Source organism: Stegodyphus dumicola, chromosome 1 (assembly GCF_044657685.1).
Source record: "Stegodyphus dumicola isolate Sdum_Otavi_A_Nest chromosome 1, ASM4465768v1".
NCBI lineage: Eukaryota > Metazoa > Arthropoda > Arachnida > Araneae > Eresidae > Stegodyphus > Stegodyphus dumicola.
Genome location: NC_140768.1, coordinates 214,772,752 through 214,799,354, shown reverse-complemented (window position 1 = coordinate 214,799,354; position 26,603 = coordinate 214,772,752). Strand labels below are relative to the sequence as shown.

Below are 26,603 nucleotides of genomic sequence, written 5' to 3'. Positions count from 1 at the left end.
TAAATCACATACTTGAAAGGTTCGTTACTATAGCAACCATAATTGAATCATGAGGCAGTAGCGTCATCTGTTGTTGCAAAGACACACTAGAAATTTGTTTGGTAACAAAAAATACTAAACAGGAGTCTTGATTTAATGTATGTTATCAAAAGAAGTGAGACTGCACAACTTGATAGATCACATGAATAATAAATGGCATAGTGACCAAATGTAATAAGTTGGAATCTCTGATATTACATGAAGATCAAAATCGATATTCCGCTATATATCAGATATCTCCGATATTCTGAAGTCAAAAACTAGCATCTCAATAAAAGATTTTTAAATCTCGGCATGAATTTCATCGAAAACTTAATAAAATTAATTATAATAAAATCCAGATTATAAGATTTATTTCCAAATAAATCTTATAATCTGGATTTTATTATAATACTGAAAGGGACATGAAGAACTCTGATATAAGATGAGCAAAATAGTTGCTCACCAAATTTTTCAGAGGTTATTAGCAAAATATTTTGTAATTCACCTAAAATACAGAAGTTCGTTCTATCGATGATTTTTAATAACGATTATGATGAACCATGAATATAAATTATAAAATTATGTAGATCAGACTTTAAATGGAATCTATGATATATTTCATTTTCGTATAAAAGAGTTTAATAATAATTCTGTTACATAAAACATCTTAAAGTTGCAGGGTTGATTTCGATCATGAAATCATTTTGCGGCATAACTTATCATTGGTGCTGCTGTTCTTTGTCTGAGCTCAATATGGTTGCCATTATAAATTCTGGCATATTGCATCTACAGCCAATTTGGATCAAATGATTTCTTCACGACTTTAATTTCTTAAAATTTCAGAAACTGCAGTATTAGATCCAAGATTTAATAGATGGAATCTCAAAGAAGAAGGTATAAGAATCTATAGGCTTCGACAAATAGTAATAGCATTATTAATATTTAATAATAAATTAACAATATCGATAGCATTAGCTAGAGGAATAGTTAATATTAAAACTCTTATTTTCCAAAACATATCACTTAAAATGTATAATAAAAAATATGGCTCTTGACATGACATCAGTCTCTTACTTAATATTTTGGAGAAAAAAAAAAAAAAAAAAAAAACCGCAACTTTAAAAACGAAAGCTGTTTGAAAAATCCTAAAAAACAAACGTAAAACTATTCATGTTTTATAACTGGAATGACTTTCCATTTGTGTGAATTATTTCTGCTGCACGTATGAATAAATTATACGAGTTTCATTTCAGTAGTGTAAGATGTAGATTTTGAGAAACAAAAAGTCATGTCTGTTGAGACCTTAAAATTACAACTCTGAGTTTTGGAATGTAACTTGGATACATAAAATGCTATTGAATTTTGCATGCCTAGAATGATTTCCTTAGCCAAAATAAAGACATTAACTTACAGGGATTAAAAATGCAGTTTCTAAGACTTTTGTAGCCTCTCTGGAATGTACTTGACACTTCACAGGGCAGAAATGCTGTAGGATTCAGCAGTTTTTTTAAAAAGCATATGTGAATTTTTGTTTCTTAGTGAAACTATTGCACATAAATTTCTAATTGAAAAAGCATGTGGAATACTTGATTAAGCGTATGATATAAGAAGTTCATATAATGAAAAGGGATTATTAAACGAATTTCAGTTCACTGCCAATTCACTTCATTAGATAATCTTAAAATAACATAAACGTTTCAGTCTTGATAATTGTTTGGAAAAGTCTGCAGAATCATTCGGATGTTTTCTGAAGCAGGAGATGTGAAAAGTGAGCAATGCTCTCACCAGGACTCGAATCCTGGACCTCTCGAATATACGTCGAGTATGCTTCTAAATACACAACGAAAGCATGCGGAAGTGAGGGAGAATATACCTTACATACCTTTTTAAACGGCGACCGGAGATTACGGGACCCAATAGTCAAATCATAGCGGGAACGAATTATCATCCATCAATTTTTAGTACAGGTGCCGCTTGTAGAGTCATATTTTTTTTTTTTTTGAAGCGTGAGTGTCTGCCATCTGTAAACTTTATTTGAGTTAATAAAGGCTTCTTTACACCTTTCTCTTGAGGACAATTCTCTAAACAGTCTTCTAACGGCGAGCTTAGTTCACGATAGCAAAACATACGAGACGTTATACGTTAAATGCTCAGATGGGTGTAGAATCTTGTCAAACATCGCGAAGTAACTTTGAATAGGAATAAAAGATTGTTTACATGGGAAACGTTTGCTCAGAATATTTACCGTACTTACAGTGGCATTTTCTTTAGCTAAATATTTCGTTTGATTATCATGTATCATGTAAACTGAGTAAAAAAGTAAAAAGAGGAGAGTTCCTCTATCTTCCTTCATTGAAGTCAATGGAAAAATTTCAACTTGCATTTTCGTACCTTTTTTTGAGAGCGCGAATTAGGATTTATGCTATAATTTTACATAGCTTTGTTCTAACATGCAGTGGCTCCCAAAATTGTTCGTACACTTACGAGTTTCATTGAAATTTCGCTTTATTCATTAATAATTTTTTGATAATTGAGAATGAGAATTTTTAACAATATCTATAAATTTCTCTTAGAAATAACATATTAATTATTTTACGAACATACTAAACCTTTTTTTTTTTTTTTTTGAAGAAATCAATAATAAAAAGGTAACAGAAAAATTACCTCAAAGTCTCTGTACACTTTAAAGAACATATTAGTAAATATTGTAGTATTAGTAAATATTGTAATACTTCTGTTAGTATATTGTAGGATATGCTGCAGCATTTATGACAGCTTTCAAACGTCTGGGCATAGAGTTCACAAGTTGCGTTTTGGTAATATCTGCATCGGTGTTCCTCCCTTCTTTCATCACTCCTGCTTTCAATTCGGTTTTCGTTTTCTTGTTATATCTTCGTATTCTAAGCTTTAATTCCCTCCAAGTGCGTTTTATCAGGTTCTAATATAGTGACTGAGGTGGTGTTTTCAGAAATTGTGGACAATTATAGACACACCAAAGGCGAATGTAGATGGCCGTGTGCTTAGGATAGTTATCCCGATAAAAATTAATTATTTTCCTATCCCCAAATTTTGGGTGTATAATTTTAAATTATCTTTTAAAATATTTAAACAAAGATTGTGGTTCGTCTTGTCATTCAATAAATACTAAATTTCCTAAGCCTTGTGCTGACATGCACTCCTACACAAGGACACTTCCGACGCCACGCTTTACTGTTCCAGTCAAGTTCTTGGGATTATGTTCCACATTTTCTCTTCTCCATATAATTATAAGCCCATCGGGATAAAAAAAAGTTAAATTTGCTTTTATCTGCAAATAAAACATGATTGCTTTGGACTTATTTACTTTCACTGTTGCTAAGGAAAGAGTAAGCTTTCTATTTTTTGAACTACAAAAATTTTCTTCGAGCAGAGCGCCTATGTAATCCAGCTGAGCTGAGCACTCATCAAACAGTTTCAGGTGAAACTGAACTGGAAAAGTTTTCAGTAAATACTGCAGAAATCTTTAGAGCAGTAAAACGTGGATTTTTCACAAATTTACTAACTATAAATCATTGATCACGTTGAATTAACTTTGCTGGACGACCTCGAATTATTTTACTTTCGATCCGATTTTCTTCTTTTAAGTGTTTTATTACATACTGTAGAATCGGATAAAGTTATTAATTTAGAGATATCCCGGATCGACTTTCTACCCTTTTGATGAAAAATGATCAATGTCAAATGATATTTTTTTGTTTCCTTAAGACTGCGACCAATTTTTAAATATTAAATAAATTATAAGGAACTAAACAACCAAAGAATAAAGCCAAAGGATATTTAAACTAAACAACATAAACAAAAAGACTCACCTGGGCTTATTAATTAGCTTTAATTAACAAAGCAGAATTAAAATAAAACATTACACTTAAGGGCGTTATAATTACACATTTAAGTTACAAAATAGATCTCGGATAACACCATGCTTAGTTCCTGATTCCAGTATACCGAATGAAGGCTAATGTCTTTTTTGGCCGGTGTTTTCTTCCGGTGGTCGGCTCATTGAGCCATAGGGTTACAAAATGAATTTTTAAATGTCATCAAAATGAGAAAAAAGCAGCGGCATACTATAATTTTATTAATGAAATTTTACAAAAATATTCCGGGGTACGATCACTTTTGTGCCCTGTTTTATCTTTGATTCCTTCAATTTTCAATTTTAGATAAAGAAACTGACTCAGTATTAAAAAAAGGAAAGTTAGGTTTTATTAAAAATCGCACAGAGATGATATGAAAAATACTGGGCTTTATATTCAAATTTACTTTTAACATTTTGCGCTAATTTTCAACTTGGGGCCAAAAATATTTGACTTGGCAAAATTCTAATTTACATTAACCGTGACAAATTTTTAATACCTTTCATACATTTAAAATTTAAATTATTATTCCACACTTTTAAACATACAATATTTTAATATCCAGAAAATACTAAAATTATTATAAACTTTACATTTTAAAGCAATTAAAATGTCAATTTAGCTAATTTTGCAGAAAATAATGTTCTTTTTAAAATTTCATTCACTTGCAAATAAACTTTTAAGATCGTCTGCAATATCAAAGATTAAGAATTTGAATTTAATGTATATGAATAAAGCGTAATCAGTATGATTGAAATATAAATATCGGTACATTGTGAAAAGTTTATTTTAAATGAGTTAGAATATCTATCACAATTCATTAAACACTTTTAAAGTTTTGGTCTATTAATAATTATCAATATAGGCTTTATTTATGTATTGTTCAGAATAATTATTCAGAAAACTATATACACTACCCTGCAAAATTAAGAGAATTCGCACATTATTTCGAATTACTGAAAAATTAATCGACGGACTTTGATGAATTTGGAATGAATATACACTTCTCACAAAGAAAGTGATGTGAAACCTTCACAAACACACACACACACACACAAAATTTGACACAAAATCGGACTTTTTCTGCAAAGACATACGGATGTTTCTTCCACATTTCAATTACACGACTCAAATTATGCCTAAACATTAGATTTTATAAAATTTGGTGAAAATTTTATCTTGGCGCATTTTTTTCATTTTGCGCCAAGGACAATTCATTTGGCGAAATTGTTAATTTATATTAACTCATTACCCTTTCTTTTTCACTATATACAAGCGGAAAAACGTGCATTTTCATTCTTTAAAATAATTTTAACGAAATGCGTAAACCACATTTGGCGTTATTATCGCTTATAACAAATACGCCGAATTTCAGAACGCGACAATATATTGATTAACGTATATTTTGGAAAATTTTGAATAAAAACTCTAATTGTTTGCAGGTATGCCTGGAAATATATTTACCGTAAGTTGGTGGTGTTATAGGTTTTTAATAGAAAATCTTTTCGAAAAATTTATAAAAATTACTAAAAAATACAAATTAAAATTTTGAATTTGAGTCGTAGAATCGAAATATGGAAAACTACTGGCATGCCACTTCGAAGAAGTCCGATTTTTGTGTCAAAATACTTATGTTAGAACAATGCTATATAGTATAAATATAATGCATGGCCTTTCTTTCGAGATATGAAAAACGCAAGTTAAATTTTGTCTGTCGGCTGGAGTAGAACGGAAGATATAGAACTATCTGCCCCTTTTTTTTCGTGCAGAGTGTACCATTCAAAAGTCATTTTATGTACGGATGATTACCAAAAAAGATCATAATGCAGGTTCGCGTTGTGTTTATGCAGGTTGTTTATCGAATTAAAATGAATCTAATTCCTCTCACTGACATGTGTCACACACATGTATGATCCCTCTCACAGACAAAAAGGTCGCTCACCGTGACGGTATGCTGGATAGAAGGCAGGTAAAAAGTCCCTGTGGCAGTCGATCCCACGCCTGCAGCAGGTAATGTTTCTACTTCAAGATAGTTCTCGGAGGAGGATGGCGAGATGAAATTTCCCTTCTAAGTGTGCCCTAGATATGGTCTATATGATTAAGATCAGGAGATTTAGCCGGACAATCCACAGGGCAAATAACCTCTTTTTCCAAGTAATCATCGACCAGCTGAGACTTATGTGGACAAGCTTTGTCATCCATTCACAAGAACCCAGGACTAGAGTTCGAACGTAGGACTCTAAGATCTGCTTTCTATACTTCACAACAGTCAGGGAGTATTTTTCAAACACATGCAGATGTTTATGGCCGTTCAACAAAATGCTTACCCAAACCATTATACCTCCACCACCGTATTGATCGTTTCCTCTGATTCGGGATGGATGGTATCGTATTTCAGACATTCACCAAATAAAGGTATGCCGAGAATCAGTGCCCAGGCTAAATCTCAATTCATCTGTAGAAAAACCCTGTGCTCCATCTATAAAAAGCCCAGTAAAAGCCCAGTATTGAAATCTGGTTGAAGGCGCATATTGTCTGCATCATGGTAAACGAGTTTTATTATATGCTGCTTGTGTGCCTGGTGGTCTCTTGTGTGTGGCCTAAGAAAAGGGCAACGCCATCTATCGTTGCATTTTGGAAGAATTACTTTTCCTTTTCCAAGCAAAATTCCATTACTTGATTATTATTCAAGTCAAATTTTAAGTCATTCTAATTAGTCGTTCTAACTGAACAACATTCGAAAATTTTAAGAATAATCTTCTTTTGCTTTTGTCACCAGTGAAGAGCAGTGCAGTGGTGACTGAAAAATTACTGATTATCATTTTATTATCCACTGCTTTTGCAATATATGCCATTCAATTGATTGCTTGGGACCATTCACTACAGCAGTGGATATTAAGCACTTCGCCGCATAGTGTCACGTAACGTAACACTCAATATTTTTGGAAGACATTTCTAAAATCAAAATTGGGATTTTTTGATATAATATAATATATATTACAGGTTAATTTCCATTATAAGAAGTTCAAATCATTAGCAAATTACATAATTACTTTTATGAATTTAAAAAAAAACATCTAAGCAATAATTTCAGCTTTTGTGTAATACGAAAGAAAGTTACATAACATTTTAACTTTACATTTCGTTAACACTTATAGAAAAAATACTATAGAAAATATTTTTATATTTTTGCAAGGTATAAAATAAGAGAATTGTGAAGGAAAATGGCGCAGATTCCGAGCTGATGTTTCCCTTTGCTCTCGTAGTTAATGCTAATGTTCCCTCATTAGTATTTCAGTTGCTTGAGCGCTGGCATTCGGGTGGAAAATTGAAACAACGTTTATTTCTGAAATTAAGAAAAAACTATTTGCAGTTACAATTTCTAGGACATTTTCGTACTGGGTCGTTTACATTTAAAGGATAAATTGGATGTTAAGCGAGAATGTTTGTTCTATTTAAAGAATGGTTTCTTTCACTGTTTCACAAAACTGCTAATAAACCATTCGTGAAATTGCCATTGTTAATCCTTTTGTTTCTCTCGCAGCTAACGGTAAAGGGAATTTAAGACATGTAGAATTCATCAGGAAATAAATTTCTTTCAGTTTTTATCCACCTCTTATAGGTTATGTTTATTATTAGTCCAAAGGGGCTTTGTCCCTGAAGGACTATTGTTTTCGTTCTGCGGTTTTGCGTTGAATCACTATAAATGTCCGTTTCACTTTTCAAACTGTTGCCATCAAATATTATCGCCCTGCATTATATTTGAAGAAATTAAATAATGTAAAATCTGCATAAATGAATGGATATTTCTCGCATTGTGATAAAACAGTACATACAGCCATCGAATTTTGAATGACGTAATCCTCCTACGAATATGGGCATGTGGGAGACAAATTTGAAATTTGGAATTTGTTCTATGATGGATTTCATATTTTATAAAACTTTAACGATATTTTGATTAACAAACGCAAGAATTTCAAAGCGAGCAATGGCAACACTCTACGGCGGAGGCGAAAAACCTTTTTTTATCTGCAGCGGGCGCGGAACTGTGTATCGGAAATTGAAGTCCTGAAGTCTGAAAATCGAATTATTTTTAAAAAGCCGCAAATGCCTCAAGATATGTCTATATAACAACTAGTGTCCAAACTGCAAGATTGTAAGTTTCTTGACCATCAGTTTAAAATACACAGCAGCAAAAATAACCCAGGAACTCCTGCGTTCGTGTTCATGGTGTGCTGAACATTTGTTTGAAAGAACAGTAGACTAGATGTAATTGACTCATTCTTTAAACTCAAAAGAAGTTCAGAGCTGACTCCTTTTGACCTTTTCAGTTCTCGTATAACAGCACAGATTAAAGCGAAAGAATTCAAAATCTTTTTTGTCCGAAGAAAAGTATTTCTATAAAAATTGAGAGTGGTAGATCGGATGGTCTTGCTCAAGTATCGACCTTGTTTCCGTGCTTGGTATGGTATGCAAAATCAGTAACATATTAACTCAATTTGGCCCTGCAAAGAGCTAAATTTCGTACAAACTGAAAGAGCACGTGTTTTCATTTGTCATGAATAGATAGATTAACAGTTCTATTGCTAAAGAAATAGTAAATAAAAATAAATCTGCATAATTGATCTATTAAACTTTTGGGATCTCCAGAAAAATTTAACATAACTGCAATATTAAATTTCGACTGCGGCATGATGACGCAATGTCTCAAAATACAATGATGCCCTCAAAAGAAAGACGAACATTGCGCCTTTAATAAATCATTCTCTCATCATTAGCATTTAACAAAAATGCTGTTGTATTACTGTTTACGTATCAGGTCGAAATAAAAAATAATATATTTAAGAACTGAGAGCTCTCACTAAAACATTCTGCACTTATTGCCATAATATACTGTAATACTGAGTAAACACTCCTTAAAGCATTTGACTACATACCTAATCTCAGTCTAAAATTGTATTGCTTAATATTACTTTGGAACTGGAGTATTGTTCAAAAGTACGAGAGAGACGAAACGCTGTTTATTGTATTGTTCGCAGTTTTATGGTAAAAATTAATTCCCATTGAAAAGCCGGTATCTTTCTATGGAATCATAAAAAATGTCCTTATAAAATATTTTTCATGTTTTCAATATTTTTATATTTAAAAAAATTTTATTAAATTTTTACATTTTACAACTTTTTGATTTCCAGAATACGCACTACCTTTAATAAGTTTCACAGTTTTCAAAATCTTCCTTTTCAATAAATTTTACAATTAAAAATTAATATTTTCTTTTCAATTCTTTGGAGATAATCAAATTGAATTTAATTATTAAAAATATAGATGGATAAAAAAATATGTAAAAAAATATAGATAGAGAGATAGATAAAAAATATGAGACAAAATTGTTAACTTTATCGTTTTATTTCCTGGTTTTAATTTGGCTACGTCCCCTTCCGTGAATCTTAAGTGAGTCATTTGAAAAATTAATCGGTTTCCTGTTTATGTAATCAATGCTATGGATGTTACATATCTATTCTACCTTCAAGTGTAACCCTCATATGATCTACAGCATCTTACAATTTAAAGCAAAAATTTATATTTTTCTATTTCTTTTTTTAAAACTATGTTATTAATTTTTTATATTCAAATTATTCTCAAACAGTTCAAAATTTCAAGAATTAATTAATACATTACTTTCTTAATAGTAGTGAATTATTAAGCCTTGATTCAATCAATGATAATTTCTTTTTAATAGCAAAATAAAAAAAAAAATTCAAACAAAAATACATGACGTAAACTTTAATGCCCCAAACATATTTTCTCAATTCTGCATCACTAAAGTAATCACTTCACATGCTTATACTGAAATAAAATAATTATTGAAAGTGAAGTATCATCTGCTAACCGTAAATCGAAACGTGGAAATATGGAAGTGATGCACATGGCTTTTGAGCAGGCGGTTGAAAACACTTTTGTATAAACTTGACGACCTCGAAACAGATGTTAATGCTTAATGTCTTGAAATATTAAATCACGGATAAACACTTTTCTTTTCATTTCTAAATATTGAACAGGCAGCCGAACAAATTCATTGGTGAATTAATTCTGCAATTGAGGTATCCTGTTTGGCTACTTTTATTATGATAATCTTGTAGATGACCTGAAGCTTAGAAGACAGCATGCATCAATTAGATGACTAGATGACATAATAACGGAGAAGAAACTTTTATCTGAGTTTCCGTTCACTCACACATAATTTTATTTCGTAATTAAATCGGTTCATATATCAGCACGGGCGCGATATGCACACGCACAGTTTGAAAACTTACTGCATTTTCAAGCAATGGAGACAAAACAGAGCGACAAGCACCCTTCTAAATAAAGCGAAGTAGACAAAAAGGTACTGCGCAGTGGTCTCAGCGGTATTTAAAGACTTGGATCCTTTGAATTTTGAGCTCTGCGATTGCATGAGTGCCCTCCTCAATGCAGGACGATAAGATGACATAATATGCGAATTAGTCAACGCAGAAATTCTGCTAGCAAGGCACGTAGATAGAATAGAACGTAGATCCATATTGAAGTGAAAACCTGGTAGCCGAGTAAGATTAAATATTTATTTTTATTTCAATTCATATTTTTAACCTTTGATATACTTGGCACTCCTATAGTGCCTATTCGAAAACATTTGAATTTTTGATACTGATTGTTGCGACAGGAAGAGAGGGCAGCGAAATAGCTTCCAAGCGGCACCAAATGTAGAAGATGAAGTGCGCAATTATCCAATACAGAAGCTCACCAAAGGAAGGTTTTGGTTTAGGTTGGAAAGATTTCAGCTCTGAAAAGTTCAAGTTTCGAATTAGATATATCATCAGTTTTACGCAAGCCATGGAACATACTGCATTAATCTAGATATGGCGCAGTCCAGTTATTACCACTTTTAGATTACACAGAGGAAAATCTCAAATTAAAAATAACGAAATAAGAGGTTATTACTAAATTAAATTATAAAGCTGATTTACACATTTTTATCGTACACACATATGTGCATATATAAAAACAACAATTGCAAGAAGAAATTTTTCTAAAAAATTCCTTTAAAAAAAAAAAAAAAGATTATCTTAAGAAAAACTATGAAGGATAGTAATATTATCTCACGTTTACTGATAGTGGAAAATTAGAACTGGAAATTTTTTTTCCCTTAAGTTTAAAGTTAGAAAAAAGTATTAATGCTTCAAACAGAACTTTTCAATGGGTTAGTATTTAAAACAATAAACCCGGACGATTAATGAGTCGAGTCCCGAACACACGTTTCATTCTTCGTGCCACTATCCAATTCAAACCGCTAATTGTTCTTAATTGCAAAATTATATTTCTAATAGCCTCATACTGCCAAAAACTACCCTGACATATTATTCGAGACGTTACTAGTTACAACCAATCAAAAGTTTAAGACTGAAATATTTTTACACAGGAAAGGAAAATACATAGGAATAGAGAGTAATTAACATATTACTTAGTTTAAGTTAGAAATTGTATTAAAATACGTTTTTATGACTTGAGGGTTAAGACTTCCGGATATGAACAATATGAACTTACTTGAGATGATTTGACGAAAGCATTGACCACCATATAAGCCTCTTCCAAAGTGCCGTTGTCTTTGGGGTTAATGCAGAATAATAGATGGGGTATTCCGAGTAGAGGAAACAAAAGAGCAGTTGCTTTCACGGCCTTCCTGTCAGAATATTCGATAATGGTGAGTAAATTAAATATGACAAAAACTGAGAGAAAAATACTGTCTAATAGTACTATTTATACTATCGTTATTCTGGCGAATTACGCTGCCCGGTATATAAGGAGCACCTGTAATTTCAAAATACATTTTTAAATTTTTAGGTATATTCGCTATATAACATGCATCCTTTTCTTTAAAGAAACCTGGCAAATACATGTGTGATGCTCTTCTCTTTTGAAGCCATTCATTTGAAGATTTTTTTCAGGCTTTCGAACAATGGTATACTGAACTGACAAGGAATAAGGGCAACAATATGTGTGTGTGGGGGGGATGCTTGAAGGAGTAAATAATTTTGCAAGGAGGGTGGGTTGTATTCAATGAGCACAAGAATGTTATTCTAGGGTTTCGAGAAATAGGGGACATAATTTGGGGTAAGAATGCACTTCCAACCGAAATGAATACTCGGAATTAGGAGTCAGATGTTTTCTCTTTCTGTAGTCTTCTGAAGCCGTGGTTTGAAGTGAACATCGAAGGCTTTAGTAAATCGCATTTTCATTAGTTGAAATACAGTTAATCTAGTGTTCCTTCTAGGAGTAAATATGGCTCCTGGCAAACAAACAAGCCCAGTGTTCGTTTTAAGTGCATTGTCATTCAACTTGCGAAAGAAATTGGAAATCGTGTAGTAGCAACGATGTCTGATACTGGTACTCCACAAGTGAGCGGAAGGAAAATGAAATAATAATAATTAATATGCCAAATGATAAATACGCCTTTCGTATAAAAGTAACGAAATGGCTTATCCCAGAGGAAAGTCTGGCAAAATGGTTCCTAGGAATTCGCCAGATTGGATTGATTGTTAGAAACAGCTTACGTTTATTTGCCTTAAAGTGGACAAAAAAGAATGAAAATGAAAGTGAAAATTTAAAGCAACTTTGAGTTGGTGTAATCGAATTATGACACAAAATAATTTAGTTCTATGAGAGAAAACAAAAGTTTCACAAAGGCTCCCGAATGATTTGGACAACAAATTGATAACTTTCCAGAAGTGTGTTACTGACCTACGAAGGAAAAAAAAAAATATTGACTGTCACATACTGGAAATGTGAATGACACTCTAGTAATGTTTGATATAATAGGAAATATAACAATTGATGTAAAAGGAAAAAAAAAAAAAAAAAAAAAGGTTCACATAAAAACAGTATGTCCACGAAAAGTCTCACCTCAACGTAGCGTTTTCCTTCTTACCGGACGGTACAAAATTTAAACCCATGATTATTTTCAAAAGAAAAACGATTCCGAAATATAAATTTCCACATGGTGTTTGTTCTCATTCAGTTTCAGGAGAAAGAATGTATGGACGAAAACGGTGTGAAACTGTGGATAAGGAATGCTTGGCAGAAGTGTCCTGTTGCCTTAAAGATATTCTGAAACATGTTCAGATTCCATGTAACGAATAATGCGAAGAAATTGTCCAAAGAAGCTAATTTCTTCGCATTATTATTCATGGCTGGTATTCCAGGCCGAAGAACAACATTAATTCAGTCTCTAGATGTGCGTATCAGTAAACCATTGAAAGAAAATTTAAAACGACAGTGGAATACGTGGATGTTAGAAAAAAACATTTACAAAAGGAGGCCTGACCAGTCTAGAAATACTGTGTGAGCGGATAATAAAAAGCATGGAATGAAATTAAACCATATGTAACTCGAAAATCATTTAAAAATGTAGTGTATCTAACACTCTAGATGAAGAGGAAAATGAATATTTATTTAGGGATCTGAGTAACAATGATGATTTAGAAGAAATTGAATTCGATGATGTTCTTGAATATGTAATGGAAGACGAATATAACGAAACTTTTCATATTATCCAATAATGAAAATTTTTAAGTTCATATGGTACGTCATTTCTTTTTTGTATGCTAATATTTTCTTTATAAGGATTTCTTTCATATTCTTAGCATGCCTTCGTAATGTAATGACCAGCACAATCGGCGAGTATTCGAGAGGTATGAGGTTCGAGTCCCGGCGAGGGCATTGCTCATTTCTTCAGTTTCCTGACATTGACAAATTCTAAGTTACTCTACAGTGGCGCCCGAACTAAAAAAGGTGGTGGATGATGATTCTCCACCACCAGGATTTAGCGATTGGGTCACCTAATCCCCAATCGCCCTTTAAAAGGGGGAGTATATAAGGTATTTCTTACGCCTTCTTAACATGCCTTCATGGTGTAGTGGTCAGCATACTCGTCGCGTATTGGAGAGGTTCGAGTCCCAGCGAAGATAAACGAGGATCTGTTTCCTTATTATGCGTTCACTATTATTTAAATAAGTCCCAAATAGCTCAGTTTTTATTTACACGCACGGAATACTAACCTTCGTAAAGTTTTTAATTAAAGATATGCATAAAGCAAATTGTTATATATAACTATTTGCTTTATGCATATCTTTAATTAAACTACAATTAAAGGAAAGCAAAAACGTGTAAAATATTCAAATACGTAAATTACAATCAAGATGATGTTAAAAATAATTATTCGAATTTCTTTTGTTTAATTTTGTTTTTATTAATTTCAAATGTTCTCTAAATATTTGCAGTTTTTTCAGATTTTTTAAAATCTATTTTAGACTTTCTAATTCGAACGAATTGTAAGATTATTTTTTCTTATAGCAAGTAGCTTTTTATTTTTCCCCTTTTTCTCAACTATTTTTTTCGCGACATGTTTTACTGTAATTTCGCATTCTTTACTAAATGTCTCTTCTGTTTTAATTTTCCCGTTTTCTTTAGCTAATCATATACTGTTTACAGTTTCTCATATTGTTTTTTGTTAACTGGTATATTTTTATTGACACATCTCCATTTGTTTTGATTTCATTTTATTTTATTTTCAACAAATCCTCAGACTTTTTCATTTCGTTAATTAAGGCACTCTAACGCAAAATTTCTCACTTTACTAGAGGTTAGGATAGTGGTGGACAAGAATTGTCATCCGCAGAGTATTTTTCAAGGCGCAAAGTTTAAAAACTAAAAATTAACATCAATAAATGTTATTTAATTTGGAGATTCTTGAGTGGATTACGCAACACAGATATTGGATCAAAAGAAAACACATTACTTTACTTGCTCATAACAATCATCAGTAGGAAATACTTCTTTTTCCTTATCCAGAGAGTGCAGGTGGCCTATTTGCTTTCCTCCATTCCTTGCGAAAACACGTAGGCACATTTTATGTTTAATATTTATTTTGTATCATTTTATATTTATATTTAATATTTAATTTGCTGTTATGGCAGGTGTTTTACACAGGAGGAAAGTTAGGAAATCTCCTAGGCTGCAGCTGGATGCACAAGAATGCTTTGACTAATCCAAAAATCAATTTAGAATGCCAGAAAAATCAAGAGGTCCTTCTAAGGTAATGTGACCACACGTCCCGATTTTGGCGGGACAGTCCCGCGTTTTGGAGGACTGTCCTGCGTCCCACCGATTTTTAAAAATGTCCCGCTTTTTCGAAAACATCTGCATTTCTTATTTTAGATGTACTGTTAAAATATATTACCTATTATTTATTAATTATTATAGTAAATATAAAGAAATAAAAAATACATAAATTAAAAAACACATAAAATGCATGCAGAGTAAACTAAATTAGGCGATGTAACGAGTTAGATTTACTCGGTGGTGTTCAATCATTAACGTTACGTCTCGTCAAGGAATATGTAACGGAGGAACAGCTAGCATTAGCTGAAGGGCCATTTGCTTTCCACATCATAAACCACAATCAAAAGTTTCAGATCAATTGCTTGTATGTCGCAAATGATCAAAACATTGTACGACAAAAAATGTGCATGCACAAGGACAAAAACTGAAGCAATTATTTGTAATGTTTTTTCACTATATTCGTTTTCAAAATTGCAGAAAGCTTTATGATGCTTCCAACCACAAAGATTTAACATTATTTCCCACAATTGTTAGACTTTTTGATCCAGAAACAGGAATTAAAATTGGTACAATAGATTTTGTTTCATTGCCGGGTGAAACTCCGCAAATAATTTTTGATTCAATAAGTACTATATTAAAAAAGAATAATTTGAATAATAAAATTATTGGCTATTGTGAGGATAACACTAACGGAAATTTTGGTGGAAAAGCTAGAAGAGGCATCAATAACGTTTTTACGAAACTTAACGAAAATTTGAACTAATAAATTATTGGGGTAGATTGTGCAGCGCACATTCTACACAGTGCTATTCAAACAGCATCTGCCTTACTTTCAGCGGATTTTGAAAATATTAATGCAAAAATTTATTCGTATTTTTATATATATATATTGCGCATGTTGAAAGTTTGAAGGATTTTTGTGAAAGCGCCAAAATCGAATATAAAAGAATTATTGGTTACAGCAAAACATGATGGCTAGCTCTTTTACCAACTGTAGAAAATATTTAAAAAATATACGAACCCTTAAAATCATACTTTTTATCACAAGATAAATGTCCAAGAATATTGCAGCTCTTTATTGAAAATGACATCAGTTCATCCAAAACCAAGCTACATTATTTCACAATGCTGTGAAAATTATTGAAGGGGACAAAATTTCAATTATGGAAGGGTCAAATGAAATCAATAATTTAAAAACAAAATTGCGAGAAAGAATTGATAACGATTACATTCCTTTAGTTATTCGAAACTAGGTTGGAAGAACAAGGTGCCATTAAATGACCTGATTTTCTGAAAGAAGTCAGAAATTTTTATAATAACTGCTTGGAATATCTTGAAGAACGGACAGTTCAATTCGAGGATATTAAAAATTTTCATTGGGTGACATTAAAAAAGGAGATTTTATGGAAATATGTGGAAAAATCGTTTAAATATATTAGTAACCACTTTACTAAAAATAATGTTTGCGAAAATGATCTTTTTGATGAGGAGTCATTTTTAAAAATATATACATTACTAAAGAAAAACTTAAATGTTCATTGTCTGCAAATGTGGAAACAGACAAAAAATGGACGGAGTTATTCCTTCATTTTAAACAGAATAATATTCCTTATGAAAATATTTTGAAAATTGTAGAGCATGCGCTCTCCTTTCTAGGAACAAATGCAGCAATAAAACGTGTTTTTTCTAATAAGATATGGACAATTGAAAAAACGCAGTTGAACATTAAAACTTTAAAATATTTATGAAGCGTAAAATATAATTTGACCAATTCATGTGAGAAATTTCACGACATTTTAATAAATGATCCGAATCTATTGCAAAGTATTCACTCGGATAAAAATATATGACCGTGAAAAAAACCATAATATTCAAATTATAGTTTTTTACAAATATGTTTATAGTTACCAATAGTTAATAATAAATATATTTTTGTATATTTATAGAAAAGTAAATGAATGTATACAATAAAATACATTTTTTTGAATTATTGGTCTGCTTTCATAACTACATTACAATTCTCATTTCATTCCACTTGTTCCGCTTTGTCTCGATGAAAATGTGGTCACTTTATTTTAAGGACATATTGCCATTTCGCCATTAGCTGAGAATATTTAACACATTGGTTTCTGCTGAAGTCTAGAGGTTGTATGTATGAGTTCAAATGATTTAAAATTCATTCATTCGTAAAGAAAATAATTAAAAAAATGTGATTAATTAAAATTAGTTGCAAAATATTACTTTTTGGTACTTTTTGTTATAGCGGCTCTCAAACATATTTGGCAATTTAAAATTTGAACCAAGATTTCAGCTATAATTTCGCAATCTCGTGAAGCGCGAATGTAAAAATAAGCCACACAATAACAACAATAATACACACATGTTTGTTTTCTAACAATATTTTTAAGAATCCTTATCCATGTCCCTATTATTTTTATATTATCGCATGTAATTATTCTAATCAGCTGTAGCATTTTCCCATATATTTAATTTTTTGTTACACCATATCATGAACATTAGCTCCTCTGCCCAAGAACACATAAATCTAATAGCAAGGACGAATGATATACTGGGACCTCTGAACCAATTTCTAACACGGAGACCCTTCTTTCCTTTACAATTTTTAAAAATTCATCTCCAAATGGTTTCGTCGTTAATGTAAAGTTTCACGTTGTGGCCATTTTCGGATACTCATTTTTCAGGTAAAAGAGCTCTCTCTTGAAAAAATGATATTACATCCACCTTACTACTTGGTAAATTAAAGAATGTTAACGTCGTATTCACAAAAAAAAAATCGATGAATATATTTTAAATAAACAATGCGAATTCGAAAACCTCATCAAAAATGAATAATATAAGAACACGCGGAGAGAGCAAAAATGCAACACGGTGCTAATATGCGATTGCGTGGCGACATATAAGAACACTCAGCCAGTGCTAATATACGATCAAGTAGCGAGGTATAAGAACACGCAGCCAGATTTTGGCGAGATATCTCGGTTGATTGGCAATTCAAGCTTGGGGAATTCAAGCTAGAACAAAGAAATACTTCGTTTTTTGTTTAATTTCGATATACTTTAATCAGATGTTTCAATCTCAATATCCATGCCCGAATTTTATGGTTTTTAAATCTCGCATGCCTATTTCTGCTATAGACGGGTTCGGGGCGAATAATACTTCTCACTCTTTCATCTTTACCTTCCTTTTCGTAGATATTCTCGATTCCGGCTACAAAATTGCTAATGCGACACGTTTAGAACGATCGGATGTTCGTTTCTGCAAATTTTTTTTGAATAAATGAGGTCTTTGAACTTACCTTCAGATAACTCAAGCCAAGTTAGATGGTCAATTATTCTTATTTTTTCGACATGCGGCTGGATTTATGAGGAGATTTTAAATTTAGCTTTCCCATGGGTTTTCAATTTCGGCTGAAGTTTTGCAGCAAACTCTTCTTTATAGGTTTACATTCAGAAACTGAAGAAATGAAGTTATTTTTCGGTGGATATTCAAATAGCGCATAAGAGATTTTCAGTTTAGTTAATATCTAATGAAGAATTGTTTCAAATGTTGGTTGTATTTCTTTACACACTCAGATTTCCTTGTAGTGTCTCTGCAGTTCTGCTGACCATTATAGCACGAAAGTTCTGATGGCATACTTATAATCAAAAATGCAAACTCGAAATTAATTATTTTCTTACAAAAATTAAGTTATATTATGTCCTAAACTAAATTATTAGTCCTGACAACTATTTAAAAAAGCTTTAGTGTAATTATCATAGTTCTTTTCTAATCTCATTTTATGTTTAGTTTTTAAATGTCCCTTGGCGCAAACAAATTTGTCGAAAGTAACTCCTTAAAATTATTTGAAAATAGCTCCATTAAAATTTGGAAAAAAATGAAAAAACAGTTGTAAAAATGTTTTGCTTTAGTCAAGGCTGCTCGTAAAATATTCAGTTGTATATAGTTTATGAAATATGCTGGTTAGTATTACGTAATTGCAAAACTTGTGGGACTGAAATTAAGTTCCTAAGAATCAATTGTTATTATTACAACCTTCATAAATTAAAAAATATATGGAACATGACCTTGAAATTTATGAACGACATCCTACATAACAATGTAAGCTCATTTTTTATAACCGTTAAAAGCTGAAGATGATAACATGTACCTAGCTCAAAAGAATGTCAGTTCTACATCTTTTGTTTTTAAAAAGAAGACTGATGTGTCATTTGTAAAGTGCATCGAGCTGAGTTCGCGAAATTTTGTAAAAAGTAATTCAAACTATTTAGAATCGGACAAACTGATGTTAATGCTAAATTGTAGTCAGAAGAACCGAAACGGTTTGGAACCTTGAATCGTAAGATTTTCTTCACAGAGATACAATGAAAATGTTACACGATTTGGGGAACATATCCAGTTATTTTTAATGTCTGTTAAATGAATAAATTCCGACAAGCGTATTCGAAAACATAACATAAAATTCTTAAACCACTCAAAAATCAGGAGATAACAAGAATTGAAGAAACTGAATATTAGAGGATAAAAATAAGGAACTGCTTTATATAATTTATTTTGCGTTTAGATTTAGACGTTTATATTTTTTCTTTACTGCAATTCTTTAATTCTTTCTATTCTATATAATTATTCTTTAAAATTTAATAAATTGACGTTAATTTATAATTTATAAATCGTTTCGAACACAAAATCACTTACTTCACATGGGTTGTTTCCACTGTTTGAATTGCTAAGCGTTTTGTCACTAAAATACGTATAATATCCACAAGAAATACACTGTTCACCTGCAAAGAAATAACATAATATTTTTTAAGATGTTTTATACTTTGACGAACATCATAGACACGATAGTGTGAATACACTGAGATGCACAAATAGTAGAATCACCTAAGACTTCTGAGCATTGGTAGTTGGAGACTTGGAACTGTTTATAATTTCTTTCATTTGTAACGTAAATATGGCTTGGTTTGGTTTATTTAATTATTAGCAGCTTCGCTGCCAGCCTTTGTCTGGCTTTTAAATGTACCGGGAAAATGTTTGAAGGGAACACCAAACGTTAAATTTAAAAACTGCTTAGAATTTGACTCTGCAACTTTATCAAAAAAAATCAATAAAAATGTATTATATATATATAAAATGACAATGAAATATGCCAATCTCTTAAAAACAGTGACATAAGAAATACAATGAAAAATTGTTGCCAACCCATATTTCTAAAAGAATGAAACTATTCAAAATGATGCGATTTCACCAAAAATCTATCAACAACAATAAGAAAGAAAAATTGTTGCCAAAATCACATTCTTAAAGATGTGAGATGTGAGAAAGTGTACTCGGAAGCTTCATTTAAAAAATTTCTTAAAAATGCAAAACATTATCATTTTTCTAAAATTCTTTTGTAAAGGCAGTCGCAAGGATAAAAGTTTAACGAGCATTTTTTCTGTGGGCGTTTTCATGTGGGCATTTTTCCGGTCACCAATTTTGATGATTTTCTGTATCACTCTTTTCGTGGCAAGTCTGGAGATTTTCATCATGCATTTCATCATTACCCTTGTTGTCTTCTAGCACATCTTGAAAATTTCCAGAAATTTGCTTTGGCTGGAAGCTGGCTTTTTGAAAAAATTTGAAATCGTTTGCGAAGTTACTCCATCCCACGCATTTAAAATAACATGCATGGCATCTAAGAGAGAAATCGACTTAACAATATCCTTATAAGAAGAAACTGCACAAGTCGTATCAATTTTGTTACTAACATTTTGAACCACTTCCTTCCTGTAATGATTCTTGTACGCTTTTATAACACCCTGATTTAATGGCTGAAGAAGGGAAATTATATTAAAAGGAAAGAAAACTAATTTTATATTCTTCCCCCCAGGAAAGATCATTTGGAGGAAGCGCAGTTACCTAACAAGAGCGCTACTTTTATCTTGCTGAAGTTCTTTATCCCAATTCGGAAAAAAGTCACTTCATAAAGAGATTCGTAAAAAATTGTTGTAATAAGTCATAGGCGAATGCTTGGCGCCCTTCAGACGAAGTGGGTTTTTGTTTGCATCGATGATTAATGGAGTCGTTTTAACGCTTCCGTCCATATTACACGTTAATAACACAATAACACGTTGTTCCATTTTTTGCAGGCAGCTGACGATTCACTGTTAAACATTAAAGTGCTGAGTTAGGGTTCGATAATAAAGACCAGTCTCATCAGTGTTAAAAATTTGATGCGGTTTGTACTCACGCAAAAGTCCGGCTAAATTCTTTTCTATTCAATTATCGGCTTCATTAGAGTCCACATCTTGTTTTTTTTCTCTCCATGTAATTTTCTGAAAATGATATTATTTTATTTCTATCTTGTAAGCCATTCAAGGACAAACTCCTCTCCAAGCATCTTAACGAATTCTGCTCCTTTTGAAACAGGATTTCTCGGGGCATCGTGGCGTTTTGGTGCGTCAACAATTTTTCTTTATCTTTTAAGTTTTTAAGTTTAAATCCTTGTATTTGGACACTCTGAGGCACGACCAAAAAACAAAAGTACGATGTGGATGTAAACAAGCTGTGTAAGGGAAAAAAAAACGCAATGAAAATAAATAAATCAATAAATAAAATCTTAAAAGTTTCAGGTATTAAATTACGTCCAAAAGGAGCGTTTTTTAAACATTTTGTGTGTTACCTTTATTTATTAAATATCATATTCTTTGCACTTAAACCATAAAACTCAGTTCAACAGCAATATTGCAAAATAATTTTAAAATGAGTATATCTTTAGAATCTCCGATACAGAGTCTCACGCGCTGAAGATAAAAATGTTTTTTTTGCCCCCTCCCGTACAGTGTTCCTATTGCTCGCTTTGAAATCATTTCGTTTGTTAATGAAAAATTCGTTGAAATGTTACAAAATATGAAATCTCTACATATAATAAAAGAAAGAATCTGTCTCTGTGTGTGTGTCTTCGTTCACGCTGCGCGTAAGCTAATAGACCCATGGCTACGAAATTTGGTACATAGGTGCATCTAGACAAGAGCCAGTCCACCTCGAAACGATGTTTTCGAAATTTGAATTAGAATTTTTTTATTTTATGTTTTGTGACGAAATCGCGTCATTTTGAGACATAATGGGCTATAGGAAAGCGAGATTTTACTCTACACACTCCATTTTAACATCCGCATGAAACGTGGGCACTTAGCTATTTTAAGAACTTAAAATAAATTTCGTGTTTCAATAAATCGAATAAACACGAATTTATCTAACAAAGTGAGCTTAACACCTTTTCAACGGGATTTTTTTCTAAAAAAGTTTACTTTTGAAAATGTACAGTTTCTTTTTCTTTGATTTTTGGACACGTTAAACTTTCATCATTGCGACTGCTTTTACAAAAAAATTTTGGAAAAATGTTTGAATTTTAAAAAAAATTTTTAAATGTGATTTTGGAAACAATTTTCCTTTCTTATTGTTGTTGATAGATTTTTGATGAAATCGCATCATTTTGAATAGTTTCATTCTTTTAGAAATATGGGTTTGGCAACAATTTTTCATCGTATTTCTAATATCACTGTTTTTAAGACAGTATCATATTTCACTGTCATTTTTTATATATATAATAAGATTTTGCAAAGGAAAGTTGGTTAATTTATTTATTAGGATAATTAATATTTGTATTAAGGGATATTGCTCATTTGTTATACGTAATAACCTTTTTTTATGAAGTTGTTCTGCAGAGTAAAATTCTACGCAGTTTTTAAATTTAACCTTTGGTATTCCCTTCAGCCATTTTTCCAGTACATTTAAAAGCCAGACGAAGGCTGGCAGCGAAGCTGCTAGTGATATTGATAAATGATAAATTTTGCAGTATTTTATGTAAGAAAAGGAAAAGAGAAAAAAAATGTGTGTGGCGTGGACACATTCATACTATTTATGCTATTCTAGAAAATACATTACGTTTCTCGACATTTACTAAATATCCTAATATTCTTTTTAGATTAGGTACTATATCTGAAATAATACCATATATCATTAACTATGCCAAATTGACTGCATTATTATTATATGAAAACAACCAGGATCGATTTCTTATCATTTTATATCTGAACGGCATTCGTGGAAAAAGGTTTTTACTTCGAATAAAACAAAATTCTATGTATGGAAAATTTATTCTAATTATAGAAATTCATTCTAATGATAGATATATTTATTCTATATACAGAAATTTATTAAATTGATAGATGTATTTATTCTATTTATAGAAAATACATAATTTTTCTCAACATTTATTAAATATCTAACATTCTTTGTAGATTAAGTATTATATTGGAGATAACACCATAAATCAATAACTGTACTAAACTGAGTACATTATTTTTACCATTATTTTGAAAACAATCAGGACAAATTTCTTATCACTTTATAGCGGAACGGCATTTATGAAAATAGGCTTTTACTTCAAATAGAACAAAATTCTATTTATAGAACATATTGTATTTATAGATATGTTTATTATCTTTCTAGAAAATACATTATGCTTCTCGCCATTTGCTAAATATTTACATATTACATATATGCTAAATATTACATACATACGAACATACGTACATACATACATAAGTGCGTACATACGTTCGTGCAGACCCAACGGAAAATTCTCTTCAGAATTCCTTTTAAAGCAGTTTTATAAATTTTTTGGAGGCGAAGAGTATTTTATTCTGTCCTTACGTACAGATATTACGCAAAAACATTGTTAAATTGCATTCGATAGCTGTCAAAATGGATATTTTCGTTGAAATATGCTGCCTGAAACTTTTCGTGATTACAATACTTCCTTTTTATTTCGTGCAAGGAAGTAACAAAACTCAAATGTTTTTAGTTTTTAGTCTTACAACTTGACGTTATTTTAGAGGTGGATATTTTTTGGAAAAACGTGTCACAAATTAATTTTAAAGATAACACGATAACACTTGCAATGGAGGAAATAATAAATCGGCGCGATAAAAAATATTTAATACGTGTCACAGAGGAACTTTCCTATTTATTTAGCAATTAATCTAGCAAAACACTTGTTATAACAACGGAGACAGAAACAGCCCGAAATTTTCCTTGTAGATTGAAATCTTACCGATATGGTAATTCACTACATACAAACAGTGGTGGCCAAAATTGTGGACACGTTTGGAAATTTTTATGTTTTTGAACTTTGTATGCTTATAGAAAATGTTACGTTTCGCAAAATGCAAACTTGTATATATCATTTTAAAGAGAATTTATTACTGAATTCAATACAAAACACAAAATTCAATTTTATTTGCAATACAAAAAAAGTTATATGTACTTTAATATAAATAAAAAACACTGTTATGAAGTGGTTTGTAATATCTAGCTTTCCTGACCAATCACTGTTCTTGTTCTGAGAACCAATCGAATGTTAGCAACTACCAGTAGAAGCTGACATCATGTTTACACTTGAAACAATTCATTATTTTGCTTTGTTCTGTAGAAGGAGGACCTGTTTCTTATACACTGCAATTACAAGTAGGAATTTTTGTAAAAATTTTTAATATTTAGTAGAGAAGCAATGACATCAAATAAAAGTGTTGATTGGACACCTAGAAAAAGATGTAATATTATTGTGTTACGAGAAAGTGGTCTTTCCTATGCTGAAATTGCAAGACAGGTGGGTGGTTCAGTAAATACATCTGGATTTCGGGAGTTTTATTTACGATAGCAGGAGACAAATTCAATAAAAAACAAAGAAGAAAAAGGCCGAAAAAGGTGCACCACATTTATTGATGACAGAAGAATAAAACGACTACGTCTCCAAGATAGAAAAATGTCATCAGCGGCCATCAGAAGTGATCTGAATGATGCTGGTGTTTCTGTCAGTTCAAGAACAATCAGGAGAAGATTAGCAGATGTTGGACTGAGAGGTAGAATTCCACGAAAAAAGCCTTGTCTTAATTTTCAAAAACGGAAAAAAAAAAAAAAAGACTACAGTGGGCAAAGGAACACATTAATTGGACAGATGATCAGTGGTCACAAGTTATATGGAGTGATGAAACTAAGATATCGTTATTCGGTAGTGATGGGCGGAAATATGTAAGACGTAGAATAGGAGAAGATCTACATCCTGACTGCATTCAAGCAACTGTGAAGAACCCATTTAGTGTTATGATTTGGTCATGCATGTCAGCAGATGGTATTGGTCGCCTTCATGTCATCGATGGGACACTGAATGCCAGAAAATATATTGACACTATTCTAGAACCAAAACTTCTACCTTCCATCACAGATCTCTTTCCCAACAATGCTTCGTTTATTTTTCAGCAGGATCCTGCTCCTTACCACAGGACCAAAATATCGAAAGAGTGGTTTCGTACAACGAGCATTAAATTGTTGTCATGGCCAGGAAACAGTCCTGACCTCAATCCTATCGAAAATTTGTGGCACCGTTTTGAAAACTCTTGTCCGAATTAGGCGCCCATGAAATAAAAGGGAACTAATTGAGGCTATAATTGTTTCCTGGCATCATGTAATAACGAAAGAAGAGCTTAAAACTCTTGTCAGCTCAATGAAACGTCAGTGCGAAGCTGTAATAAAAAATAAAAGGTACCCTACTAAGTACTGGTAATTCACTGCAATCATCACTATCTAATGTATATCGATAATTATTATTGTTTAACTTTTTGTATTGCAAATAATTGTTCGCAAATTGTAAGTATTGCAAATTTTGTGTTTTGTATTGAGTTCAGTAATAAATTCTCTTTAAAATGATATATACAAGTTTGCATTTTGTGAAACGTAACGTTTTCTATAAGCATACAAAGTTCAAAGACATAAAAATTTCCAAAAGTGTTCACAATTTTGGCCACCACTGTATACATACATATTTACATATGCACCTACCAACATTACATACACACACGGATACACAAGATAAATTTTACAAATCTCTATTAAATTTGTTTTACTCAAAATAGCAATACCTTTTAATACCAGGAGTCAATACTCTTAATCTCAGTGCAAGAAATAAATTTAATTAGAAATAAAATTAATTAACCTAGATTGGTTAAATTTCTAATTAAATTTATTTCTTGCACGGAGATTAAGAGTATGAATATTTGCCAGTTCCTCAATATTCCCAACGTTCAAATAAATCATCTTTCCCGGATCTATCTTCCTACATGCTAGTCAAAATATGGTGACGAAAAGCACTAACTTATAACATAAAATGGTTTGAAAATATGAAAAATACTTGACATAATAATCTCATGTATCTCCTTCTTTCTCGCCAAAGATTTTCTTGAAGGAATACAAAATGATTATTTAAAAGCATATGCAAGTTAATTATTCAAACTGGGTCGACAGAAAGATTAAAAGATAAAAATTTTATGGAAGAAGTCTTAATCCTTGTGTTGACATTTTTAAGTCATACGATTTGAAAAGAATCTTAGCATATACTCATACATTGCTCCATAGCTAAAAATAATATTTTTCTATAAATTCTCTTTAGGATTTTGATATAAGCTACTTTTAAAC

The 26,603-nt window shown here is 31.6% G+C and overlaps 1 protein-coding gene across 1 annotated transcript in view; it reads right to left on the bottom strand.

Moving 5' to 3' along the window:
* Positions 1-26,603, bottom strand: part of LOC118190605 (corticotropin-releasing hormone receptor 2-like) — a 696,181-nt gene that overhangs the window by 75,612 nt on the left and 593,966 nt on the right. The window contains exons 8-9 of the mRNA XM_085825357.1: positions 19,782-19,867; positions 11,496-11,631 (exon numbers count right to left, since the gene is read on the bottom strand). Coding sequence (XP_085681483.1) covers positions 11,496-11,631; positions 19,782-19,867 — 222 coding nt within the window. The remainder of the gene's footprint in view (positions 1-11,495; positions 11,632-19,781; positions 19,868-26,603) is intronic.